General features: G+C 35.5%; 2 protein-coding genes across 3 annotated transcripts; both read left to right on the top strand.

The window, feature by feature from the left end:
* Positions 1-705: 705 nt before the first annotated feature.
* LOC130736730 (uncharacterized mitochondrial protein AtMg01250-like) lies at positions 706-1,217 on the top strand. The gene is made up of 2 exons (XM_057588519.1): positions 706-1,026; positions 1,158-1,217. Exons 1-2 carry the CDS (start codon positions 706-708, stop codon positions 1,215-1,217), a joined length of 381 nt encoding a protein of 126 aa, XP_057444502.1.
* Positions 1,218-3,973: 2,756 nt separating this feature from the next.
* LOC130738552 (F-box/LRR-repeat protein At4g14103-like) lies at positions 3,974-8,727 on the top strand. 2 transcript variants are annotated; one of them, XM_057590574.1, is made up of 4 exons: positions 3,974-4,997; positions 5,083-5,256; positions 5,337-5,466; positions 7,060-8,727. In XM_057590574.1, the coding sequence occupies exons 1-4, from the start codon at positions 4,302-4,304 to the stop codon at positions 7,086-7,088; spliced, it is 1,029 nt and encodes a 342-aa protein (XP_057446557.1). In that variant the 5' UTR covers positions 3,974-4,301; the 3' UTR covers positions 7,089-8,727. The 2 variants fall into 2 exon arrangements, with proteins under 2 accessions (XP_057446557.1, XP_057446556.1); XM_057590573.1 differs by lacking the exon at positions 7,060-8,727 and having other exon boundaries at positions 5,337-6,759.
* Positions 8,728-12,356: the final 3,629 nt, after the last annotated feature.

The following is a 12,356-nucleotide window of genomic DNA, read 5'->3' as shown; positions in this document are numbered from 1 at the left end:
TCCAAGTTCTTTCACTCGACAATAAACTGGAAACGCCGAGCTAACTCCTTAGTGGGGTTGATGGTGGAAGGCGTTTGGGAGGAGCAACCAGCCAAGATTAAAGAAGTGGTGCATAAGTTCTATACAGAAAAATTCAAGTCAGATTCTTGGGTCCATCCTTCACTTGACGACGTGCAATTTAAATCTCTTTCGGCCTCAGATAACTCAACTCTGATTGCCCCATTCAGTGACGTTGAAATTAGAGATGCAGTTTGGGGATGTGGTGGTGATAAAAGCCCAGGACCTGATGGCTTCAATTTTAAATTTATTCAGAAGTTTTGGCATGTGTTAAAAGCTGATTTTTTGAAGACTGTTAAGGAGTTTTGGCGTCGTGGTGCTTGGCCTAGAGGGTGCAATGCTTCCTTCATTGTTCTCATTCCTAAAACAGGTTCCCCACAGTCCCTTAACGAGTTTCGACCGATTTCTCTTACTGGTTGCATCTACAAAGTAATTTCAAAATTACTTGCTAATAGACTTGCACCAGTTTTGGGGAAATTTTTTTATGAACGACAATTCGCTTTCATTGGCGGGCGTCATATGTTGGATAGTGCAGTGGTCCTTAATGAATTAGTTCACGAGGCTAAATATAAGCGAAGGGCTACCGCTATATTCAAGGTGGATTTCGAGAAGGCTTATGACTCCGTCTAGTGGGAATTCCTGATGTATATGCCGAGGAGGATGGGTTTTGACCCAAGGTGGATCCATTGGATACGAGGTTGTCTTGAATCTGCCTCTGTATCTGTACTTGTGAACGGAAGCCCATGTGGTGAGTTTCGGATGGAGAAGGGTCTTCGCCAAGGTGACCCCCTCGCACCTTTTCTCTTCTTAATTGTTGCAGAAGGATTAAATGGGCTATTTCTCGATGTCGTCTCCCTTGGTAAATTTGTTGGCTATAAAGTTGGGGGAAACGATGATTGCACTGTATCTCTCTTGCAATTCGCTGATGATATGGTTTTTGTTGGAGTGGCGACAATCCAAAATATGATGGTTATTAAGTGCGTACTGAGGTGCTTTGAACTAATCTCGGGGCTCGAAGTTAACTTCCAGAAGAGCAAACTAGCAACGATTGCTGTTCCTGGAATTTTGACTAACCAATTTGCTTCAGTTCTTAATTGCAGGTTGATGTCACTACCCTTCATTTACTTGGGGGTTCCAATCGGGGGCTGCCCAAGTCGTAAGGCTACTTGGGAGCCAGTTATTAAGAAGTTTAGGAAGAGGCTCTCTATTTGGCGGAATAAATCAATTTCTTTCGGTGGGAGGGTGTGCCTAATCCAAAGTGTACTCTCGGCCTTACCATTATTTTATCTTTCTTTTCTGAAGCTTCCCTCATGTGTGGAGAGTATTTGTTCAGGAATTATGCGGCGATTTTTATGGGGGGTTCTGAGGAGAATAAGAAGATCGCTTGGGTTAAGTGGTCCTCTATTTGCCAACCCAAAGAGGTTGGGGGCTTAGGCATCAAAGACCTTAAGCTGTTTAACAAATCATTGCTGGGAAAATGGGCCTGGAGGTTGCGGAACGAACGTAACAGTTTATGGTGCAAGGTCATTCATGCCAAGTATACCTCTGGAACGTGTTCTCAAGATTCGCTGTGGTGGAGAGATTTGAAAGAGGTGTGCCAAGAGGACGGGGTAAACTCGATTGATGCAGGGTCTTTGAAAACTGTTAAAGCAGGGAACGCCACACAATTTTGGTGGGAGCCTTGGGCTGGGAGTGACAACTTTGCCTCTAAGTACCATCGCCTCTACAACCTCTCTAAAGTCAAATTGGCCTATGTAAGTGACTGTGGGGAATGGCTCAACGACTCATGGCAGTGGAGATTTAAGTGGCGCCGCCAGCTTAGGGGTCGTGAGCTACTGTGGGAGCATTCCATGCTTCAGGACCTCCGTGGTGTACAACTGCAGCATGGTGTCCATGATAAATGGACTTGGCTTCCGAGTGCTGATGGAATTTTCTCTGTTCAGTCTTCGTATTGCTTTCTGCAGGATCCTCGGCTGCCACAACCTGACCCAGTTTACTCTTTAATTTGGGGCTCTCCTTCTCCTTCCAATATTAAAGCATTTGCGTGGAGGGTGGTCCAGGATCGTATTGCTACCTTGGTGAATTTACGGAGACGCCATGTCCCTCTTCCACAAGATGAGGTTAACTGTTTTTTCTGCAGGCATGAGGACGAGGCGTGTTTCCACCTACTTTTCTCTTGTCCCTTCTCACGAGAGGTTTGGACTCGCTGCTACAATTGGGTGGGCTGCTCTGCTGTTGCTTCCGCGTCCTCTAGTGAAAATCTGCTCCGGTTCAAGTTTGGGAGTAACAAGAACCAACAAAGAGGAATGCTTTCTATTTGGTTGGCTGCCATTTGGTCCCTCTGGTTGCTTCGAAATGACTGTGCATTTAGAGGAAAGGAGAAGGATGCTTCTATTACCTTCGAGCTAATTCAGTGGCGCTCGTGGCAATGGAATAAAGCTAAGCTCAAAGGCTTTTGTTGTTCCTTTTATGAATGGACTGCCCAGCCATTGCTATGTGTTACTGGTGCGTGAAGGCTGGAGTTGTTCGAAGGGAGCGTAAGATTGATTTACTTGGTGGTGGAATTCCATGTCTTGTCACTTGCTCTGCTCCCTTGCTGGTTTTGTGTCATTTTAATCCCTTAAGTATTTAGGCTGGGGGCTTCCTAGTGGTGTCATATGTATTGTTATAATTTTCCTTTCTGTACCTGTCATGCTTTCTCTTTAACTATTTCTACCTTGTATTGAGTTGAAATACCCTTTGTACTTCCTTTTAATACACATTTGACTTATCAAAAAAAAAATATAAGATACATTATAAATTATAGATACAACAAATAATTTAAATTTAAGGTTTATATATTTAACATTCCCAAAGTCAGGAGTCAAGACAAGTTAATTTTTTTATAATGAAAATTTAAAACTTCTTATGCCGAGCTACGCCTCCAACTGCTGTAGAATGGCTAGCAAGGAAGCAGTCTGCTCGACTGTGCTTCCATGTTAGCTTGTATCTTGTCTAGCCTCCCGCAGATGCCCAGCTTCAAAGCATCCAACTGGGCACAAGTGAAGCATAATCACCTGATTGGGAATGAGACGAACCAACCTCCTCTCAGGCTTGCCCAACATGCTACAAGTTCGGTTAGTCTTCCACCTCTTGCTGAGTAGACTCACCACTTGGACCGATGAAAAAAAAGTTTAGACGTTCACTTTATAATATTCACTTCTCTTTTTCTAAGAATAATTCAAGTGGTAAGAAACGATTTTTCTTTATAAGCCTGTGATAAGAGCTGATGACATATGTGTTAGGAAATTGAAGATTTGAAGATCAATGAGGATTTTAAATGCTTTGTGATAGAAAAAAAGATAAAAAATTCACTTCTCTTTCGTGAGTGTTTTAAAACTCGGCTCGGACCGGCCGGTCCGACCGGTCCGAGCCTCACATCTGATCGGCTGTGCATGTGACTCGGCCGGAACCGGTTTGAACCGGCCGGTTCGATGATTAACTCGGTGACTCGGCCGGTTTTCGGTCAGACCGGTCAGTCACCTTTTTTTTTTTTAATTATTTTCCTTAATGCTGTTAATGGACCATACTGTGGGCTTTTTTTTTTAAACAAGTTATTATTTAATACAGTGGGCCTTTCACCTTTTTTTTATGAGAAAGACTTTACCATTATACCATATTGACATTGATAATAAAGACTTGTCTTTCATTATTAATATTTTAACTTAACATTGGAATGAATATTTTTATAATTTTTTAATATACACCGAGTCAAGCAATCGAACCAGTGACTCACTGGTTCGACCAGTGACCCATTGACTCAGTACCCTCACCGAGTCGATGACCGAGCCGAGTCTTAAAACACTGGTTAAATTGTATCTATTACTATTAATTTTTCCAAAATGAAAAAAAAGCTAATACTGGAGAGTTGAGAGAGAAAGAGAATTCAGTGGCACATCAACACCGCCAAATACGCTTAGCGCCTGTTTGATACCTAGAAATCTAGAAATCCTTCTTCCCCAACTCCCGACCTAATTTCACAAACACACACAGACACAGTAAGGAAACCCATTACCCACATCAAAATCTGGACAATTTATTAAGCTTTTCTATTCTTCTCCACAACATCTCACTGGTCCCTATTTCATTCCTTTCCCCCTTTCACCTTTTTTTTACATCATTATTCTCTTTGCAATGTTTTCTGTTTCTCCTCATTTTGTAAGATTCAGTTGCAGTGATTTTTGAATTTGCATTCATCTTCAAATATGGTAGACAGAATTAGCATCTTACCAGATACAATCCTCAGTCACATTCTCTCATTTCTCTCAACAAAAGAAGCAGTTGCCACAAGCGTTCTCTCAAAAACATGGTACCCACAGTGGCGTTCAGTCTCCACTCTCGACTTCGAAGATCTCAACTATTCCCGATTTCTCCACTCGGTTTACAGAGTCATCCTCGCCAGAGATCACAACCAACCCATCCATAAATTCCGCCTCAGATTCATCGCTCGTCATGATATCGATGCTACTGATATCTACGTATGGGTTAATGCTGCGGTTCAACGCAGAGTTCACCACCTTGAACTTTCCATCCTCTATCAATTTCACCTTACACGATTCATCAACTTGTCTGCCATTTTCACTTGCAGAACTCTTGTGATTCTCAAGCTGAATGGGTTGTTTTTGAAACCGTGTTCGTTTTCCAGTATTGATCTTCCCTTGGTTAAAGTTCTGCATCTAGAATGTGTGCCTTTCGCGGAACGGGGAGTTTTCGGCCAGCTTCTTTATGGATGTCCTGTTCTTGAGGATATCAAAACAAAGAGTATAGTTTTTATTAACCAAATCACTGATAGGAAGTTTGGAATTTTACCTAAGTTGGTCAGAGCAGATATTTCAATGTACAATACTAATTTTTTACTCGTGGAGGCGGTTAAAAATGTCGAGTTTTTGCGAATACATGAGGTATATATTGTGGTTTGTCCATATTTGTTTTTAATTTTTAAGGGAAATGTGATAGTTTGATTTCTTGCTATTGTAACTAATGCAGATGGAGCATATGCACCACCGGCATGATGGCGGAGGTAAAGACCCCTTCGTTTTCCCAGAGTTTCCCAATTTGACCCATATTGAACTTATCTACAACTGCTATGTTTATGACTGGTCGCAGGCGGTGGGGTTGCTCAAGCATTGTCCCAAACTTCAAGTTCTTGTCATTAACCAGGTTTTCTTAGAGGCTTCTGATGATTTCTATTTGTTTTTTGTCATGTGTTCATTTATTCATTTTATGTTCGTTCTTAACAGTTACATATAGGTGAGGGACTCGAAGACAAGGAAGAATTAGTACGAGCTCGGAAATCCTTTCCATATGTCCGTAAATGCAATCTATTATGCCTTCAAAAGGTCTATCTAAATGACTATAGAGGCGGCAAAGGTGAGTTTCAATTTGCAAGATATATTATGCGGTATGGAAGATCTTTAGAGAGTATGACATTATGCAGCGATATTCCTGTAAATGAACAGGAAAAACTTAAGATGTTAGAAAAATTATCCTCATGCACAAGGAGCTCTGCAACTTGTAAACTGTCCTTCAAGTGATTACAAACTATACTTGATAGGTGCAAGCAGTTTCTTCATTTCTTCCTTTAACTAGTAGCTAGGCATAAGGATATGGTGCTTGTCTTAATTTCGAAATTAGTCGAACTTGTTCTTTATTGATGGCTGGTTGTAAATTTGAGATACATTGCTCAAGTCAAGTGTGAGGAACCTGTATGTTTAATTCTGATCTTATGTGAACCTCCATGGTAGGTATTTGTAAATTCTCTCTCAGACAGGAGCATCATATGGAAACTATAACATTTAGTTGTTTGTACAAAAAGAACTCTCCGTTGTCTTTTGAGAGTATGATTTTTTTTCTTTCTGGCGTATCAATGTAGTAGCAGAATATGGTCAAAAATTAAATTTTTACCTAAGAAGATTGTATCATTTAAATACAAAAGGGTTATGACTTCTTCCAAATTACTACTAATATGCATTATGTGGATCATTGAAATCTATATTTAGCATTATGAAACAAAAGTTTCATAGCAAGGCTGAATCCTAACAGCTTACCAGAGCAAGCTTGCAATTGACATTTGTGCATCCCGGAACCAGCTTTTCTGCTGCTTGGTTAAAGAACAGCCAAGTGTACAAAGGAGTAGAGTAATGGTTATGTAGCTATTGCATTTTTGGGAGATAAAAGTGGTGTTAGTCTGTCCTTCACTTTAATGGTTAAGGAAAAAAGTCAGTTTTTCACTCTTCGTGGTATTTTGAATTAAGTTTTTCATTTTATTAAAGCAGTTTTTTTCTATTATTTTTTTGAGTTTGTGTGGTATCAAATTGCTTGGTTCATGAGATCTTAGGCTAGGTAAGTTCCTTTCTCCTTATATGAGTAATTAGAACATTGTGGAAGAGTTTGTTCAGAAAGGCAAAATCCACTTCTATGCTTTTCATGCCTCCAAATTGAATAGTCTCTGGCTGTTAACAGTTTTCTGGATTTAATTTGCAACCTACTCCTTAAAAATAAGTGAGATTATGTTAGCAACCCCTATACATAACATAACACACACACACCCTAGAGCTTGTTCTAAGAGTGTACAATGATGCTTGTCTGAACATGCAAATGTCCTGCTCCCATTCTTTAACCTTGTTCTGTTTGGACTTTGTTCAACTTTTATGATGTGTGAAATTTTGAGTAAGCATCTGATACTTCAATTAGTAGAACATTGATTTTGGTGACTTTCTACTAGAGTAATTTTGCTAATTAAGATTTTCTAAATAGTATATTATGGAGTTTCAGCCCCATTTTCTATGATTTGAAGGAGATTTTGTAGTTTCTATAACTTCTTATATTTTTTTAAGATCCACTTAATTGCTTCAATAGTTGGAATCAAGGCCTATGAGATTTGATACATGGTTAGTTTCTTCTCATCAAATTTGAATCAAGTATAGTGAAATAGTTGAGATTGTTTGGCTTATGTGCATGCAGGAAAAGCAGAACAAGGCGAAGATCAATAAAATATTGGCAACGACTACAGTACACAAGCTATCAAATACACGAGCGAAAATCATCGTTGGATATAATAATTTAATAAATGAACGGCTGTGATCCATTACCGGGTACTAGCCATGTGTGTTTCACTTTTAATTGCTATATCCTCCTCCGGAATTAAATAAATTGCAAAAGAAGGCTCCTACATAATTGCTATAGTAGGCCCATGTGAAATTGCAAATTGCCCTTTATTGTAACGGAACAGCCCCATCAAACAACCACCATCCTTTCCCTTCTTCATTATTCGTTATCCCACCTGCAACTTAAGTTGGGTGAGCTCGACATCAACTGATTTTGTTCCAAATATTCATTTCAATGAACCCAGATCATGATGCACGCATCAAATCATGATGCATGTATGAACCCAGATCATGATTTGTGAATCAACCTAGAACCCAGAAACCCATAATCAACCGATTTTGTTTCCTCTGGTTGGACCTCTGTGAAATGGGGTGAGGGTGAGCTCGAAATCAACCCAGATGGTTTCCAGACATTCGATTGAAGTGACGACACCTGATGCATGAATCAAGTTCGGTGGCTAGATCCTCTAGCTGGACCTCGCTGAAAATTCGTCAAAAAGGATTCATGACATGGAAAGAGATGTTTGAAAACTTGACAACAGGTTCTTATCCCATTTCTTAATATTTCGATTTATGGTTTTTCCCTTAATTTGAGCATGATGAATGCAATGGAATGTGCCTAAATTTTGCCTTGGTTTGAGCATGATGAAAATTGAATGCCTAAATTGTCCCTTAGTTAAAGCATGATGAATGCAATTGAATGCCTAAATTTTCCCTTAGTTTGAGTATGATGAATGCAATGGAATGACTAATTGGTAGTATGAGTTGCAAGATAAAGTCTAGTATGGGGTTGGTGATGCAAGATAAAATTTCCCTTGTTTTCAATGCCTTTTAGGCATGCCTTTTAATGCAATGTAGTTAAGTCAATTTGCTTGAATCATGTGGTGCTTGATACTCCTTGATGTATTGGTAAATTTCGATCCACAAATCAATTTTCTCGACCAAATCTGGTATTGAATTGACATGTTTAGTTATGATGGTCATATGTTGATGTTGTTGTCCAAATGTGAGAGTTCATTAGCTTAGTACCAAATGTGAGAGATTGGCTGCCCAAAATTAGCCATCCTCCTAATTCAATATTGTACAAGTGATAGTGTCCCATAGGAGCATGTGATTTGAAACCAAGAACCTCCTATAGTTAAAAGCAATGCAATAGCTTAGTACAGCCCCACTACAACAGCAAAAAGACCCTTTCCTACAAAATAAATGCCCAGATTACATGGATCTAAAAGATTGGGCATTATCTAATTTAATCAGCTCTTAATTGGTCTAAATAAGAAAAGGGCCAAGAACACATTGGGCCACTTAGGACATAAAAGACAACACAAATGCTAAGTACACATTGGGCCAACTACATAAAAGACATAGACATACACAAAACAGTGAGCCAACTACATAAAAGACAATCACATTTTGGTGTTGCAATAGGATTCAACCTTCATCTGCAATTCTACTCTGCATTGGTTGTGTAGTCCTTGCAACAAGCTCATGCAAATCTTCATGCGAACTGAATCTTGTGTTTAATGCTATTTTTTTAAGTCTTCTTTACATATGTATATAGATAGATAGATATAAATTTTTTATTTTAAGAGTATTTTATCTTAATTATTTATTAATAAATATTATTTTATTATTAATTTAATTTTTTAATATTTGTCAAATGCAAAGCTAAAGTCAATTTTAAGTTTATGAATGTTGTTTTTTTCAAAAAAAAAAAGTTTATGGTTGTTGTTATTTAATATAAGTAGTTGAATAGTTTTTTATAATACAAATTTTTTCAGTGTTTAATTTATTTAATATTTATTTGTTAGTTTTTAATGTATTTAATATAAAGGTATGTGAGCTTTTATGGTTTAATGCATTTAATACATGTAAAAACTCAAGTCTCCTTTACATATGTAGATTATAGAAGATATAGATAAATTTCAAATATTTTTTTCTTAATGATTTTTATTAATAAGTATTATTTTTACTAATTAATCTAGTTTTTAATTCTGTTTACCTATAAATATATTTACTTTTTTGTTTAAAAAATATTTAATTTTTTCTCAATTTATTATTAATAGTTAAAATTCTAATTATTTTTAATTAATACTTAAAAAATTATTTTTTTATAAGAAACTCAAAAGTTGGTATCAGATTATTTTTAATTTATGACTTTGTAGTCTTTCTTAATGTGTTTAATGCTCTTATTGTTAATGTGATTAATACTCTTTTTTTCAAGTCTCTTTTACATGAGTATATAGGTAAGTTGATAGATAGATTTCAAATATTTTTTCTCTTAGTGACTTTTATTAATAAATATTAATTTTACTTAATTAATCTAATTTTTAATACTGTTTACATATAAATGTATTTCTTTTTTTGTTTAAAAGAAATTAAAATTTTCTCAATTTACTATTAATAATTAAAATTCTAACTATTTTTAATTGATACTCAAAAGTTGGTAACAAATTATTTTTAATTATGATTTTGTTGCCTTTCTGAATGTGTTTAATTTATCACCCTATGTATATGTGTGTACGAGTGCGTGCCAATGGCTAAGTGAGAAAATAAGTAAAGCAATATCCACACGTGAAAAGATAACAAACAAGATGTATACTTCGTTTCATGCTACCTTAGTGCTTCTTTTTGTAGCGTGTCTGGTCAATGGCTCAACATTTGCAGACTCTACAGATTCTGAAACTCCGCCCAAGCTTCAATCATATGAGTCAAAAATCAACGTACTCGCCATTTCCATTAGCAATAATATGCCTCCTGGCTCAGCTCCAATGACTTTGGATTACAATTTTGAAGGTCCGATTAAATTCAATCAAGGAGATACTTTCACAAGAATAGGAAATTTTGATGCTAAACAAGGACAACTGCATTGGAAAACTTCTTGCATCACGTTCTTTGTCTATGATCCTGCCTATGAAGGAAGCAATCAGAATATCTATTGGTCAGTGAGAATTGATGGTGTGTATCACAGCCGAGATAAAGGGAGGAGTTGGGTGAAAAAGCAAGGTTGGATTTTTTGTCATGAAAAGCTTCACTAATATAAAATTAAATAATATTTCTTCATAAATGATTTATGCAGTTTTACTCTGTTTATTGGTTTTTAAGGCTTGTTTACTTTGATCACATTTCATTTTCATTTTCATTAAAAAATGATAAACAAGATGTAAAACGATTTGCCCATTGGCTCAAGTCCAGTGGCTTTCAATTACAACGGCGAAGGTTGGACTAATATTGAAGAAGGAGATGTTTTCATAAGATTAGCCGATTTAAAACTAAACAAGGTCATTTTAGAATGAAACCATCTCAACTAAGTGTGTTTGTTTCATATTTTTTAAATAAAAACCCACTTTTTGTATTTAGAATTCTTCTTTTATTCAAAATTTATTTTTTAAATTTTAATATGTTTGTTTCAGCTTTTTAAAAAATAATTATTTAAAAAAGAAGAAATCATATTACTAGGAAAGCTACTTTAGTGAGTTTATCATGATTCATAAAAGCCTATCATGATAGATAAGAGAGAAAATAGAAAGTGATTTTATTCAATGTTAGCAAACAAAACTTATGTTTTTCCTTAATCTCTAAAAAATAATCTATTGTTTATAAACAGCAAAAAAAAATCACTTTTTTATTCAAACCTGAAACATAAAGACTCTAAATCTTGGTTGTGCATCGCACGGGTTAAAGTACTAGTTATTAATGGTATTGATCTCGCGCCATGCACTGATGGAACATGAGTACTTTATCGGCATACATCATACCTTTTCATATTTCCTCTATTTTTTTCTTTTTTAAATACGTATATCACATATTTAAGTTGTTTTTCTCTAATCCGGTTTACATCCTTATTCTCCTTTTATCCCTCTAATTTGTTATGCTTTGAATCAATATAACAATGGCATTTTAATCTTCCAGATGTATATGTGAAAACATAAAATACAATTTTTTAAAGTTAATATAAAAATCAATCCTTTAAAACTTTTTGATATCAACTTTTTTTATGGCATATTCGGTATCATTTTGAACGTAAGATATTACATTTAATTTTTTATTTTATAATATAAAAAATAACCATAATTTATTAAGAAAAGACTTTATCAGCAAACATCTTAATGGTAGAAAAATCACAATTGACTTTTATTAAGTATTCTAATGTAATTAAAAGCTATTAAATGTCAAATTACAATAGTTATTTTTCAAAAAAGTCACAATTGACTTTTGTTAATTATTGTAATGTAATTAATAACTATTAAATGCAATATTAATTCATTAAATATTTTCAAAAATATGACATTTTTTTACTATTTAAATTACTAAAAAATAATAAATTATAAATTTGACATCATCTACCTACTAATTATAGTATGAGAGAGAAAGCTTATGAAAAAAATGTATAAAATGACGGGGTGACACTTGCCGGAGTTGCCATTTTTTGGTTAGGAAATAGTATATAGTATAAGATATGATGACTATATGATTGTTTCTAAATGCAATATTTTTTGGTGTATCGGTCGCTAGATCTTTAGGTTGTTGTTACACAGAACATGAAGAGTTCAAGTTTGGGGGCACAAAATTAGGGTTCAACTCTTGAACCCTAGTTGTCATCCTTGGTACATGAATGTTTCATGCATTTAAGGAAAGATAGGATGTGGTTCAATCATTTAATTTTAATAAGAGATATCATAACTATAATTGTTGTGATTTGATTCATTTTATTTTGAGTAAGAGATATAATAACTATAATGGTTATGGTTTGGTTGGGATATGTTGGAGTCTGGCTAAGGAAATGCTTAGTACTTAATTATTTCCGTGTGACTCTCTTCCCTTTCCTGGGAATCAATATCTCATTGAAATTGTAGATCTTATGCAAAACATAAATGCATTCAAGTCTTAGATCTTGTTCAAATTTGCTAGACCGAAACTCGTGATAACATACACGCTTAATTAAATATTGTTTAGTTAATTAAACGACAACTTTCAAACAACTCGTTTTTCTTTGGGAACAGTTATGGCCATAGAATTTTATGTTAAAATACGATCTGCGTGATGAGCCTTATCTCTTTCATCTCATCTACTTCTTTCTCTCACCTTTCTTCCCTCGTATGTAAAATGAGGTTTCTTATCTATACATTTATGTAATTTTTAATACATGGAGAA

This window comes from Lotus japonicus, chromosome 2 (genome assembly GCF_012489685.1).
Source record: "Lotus japonicus ecotype B-129 chromosome 2, LjGifu_v1.2".
NCBI classification, from domain to species: domain Eukaryota; kingdom Viridiplantae; phylum Streptophyta; class Magnoliopsida; order Fabales; family Fabaceae; genus Lotus; species Lotus japonicus.
The sequence above is the reverse complement of the archived record's forward strand: the minus strand, read 5'-3'. Positions and strand labels throughout refer to the sequence as shown.

What these genes read in the sequence shown, in the direction of transcription:
- LOC130736730 (XM_057588519.1), top strand. Translation starts at nt 706, where the DNA reads ATGCCGAGGAGGATGGGTTTTGACCCAAGGTGGATCCATTGGATACGA. An exon ending in CGACAATCCAAAATATGATG is followed by an intron (nt 1,027 to 1,157) that starts GTTATTAAGTGC and finishes TCTTAATTGCAG; the next exon opens with GTTGATGTCACTACCCTTCA.
- LOC130738552 (XM_057590573.1), top strand. Translation starts at nt 4,302, where the DNA reads ATGGTAGACAGAATTAGCATCTTACCAGATACAATCCTCAGTCACATT. An exon ending in AGTTTTTGCGAATACATGAG is followed by an intron (nt 4,998 to 5,082) that starts GTATATATTGTG and finishes TAACTAATGCAG; the next exon opens with ATGGAGCATATGCACCACCG. An exon ending in AAGTTCTTGTCATTAACCAG is followed by an intron (nt 5,257 to 5,336) that starts GTTTTCTTAGAG and finishes CGTTCTTAACAG; the next exon opens with TTACATATAGGTGAGGGACT.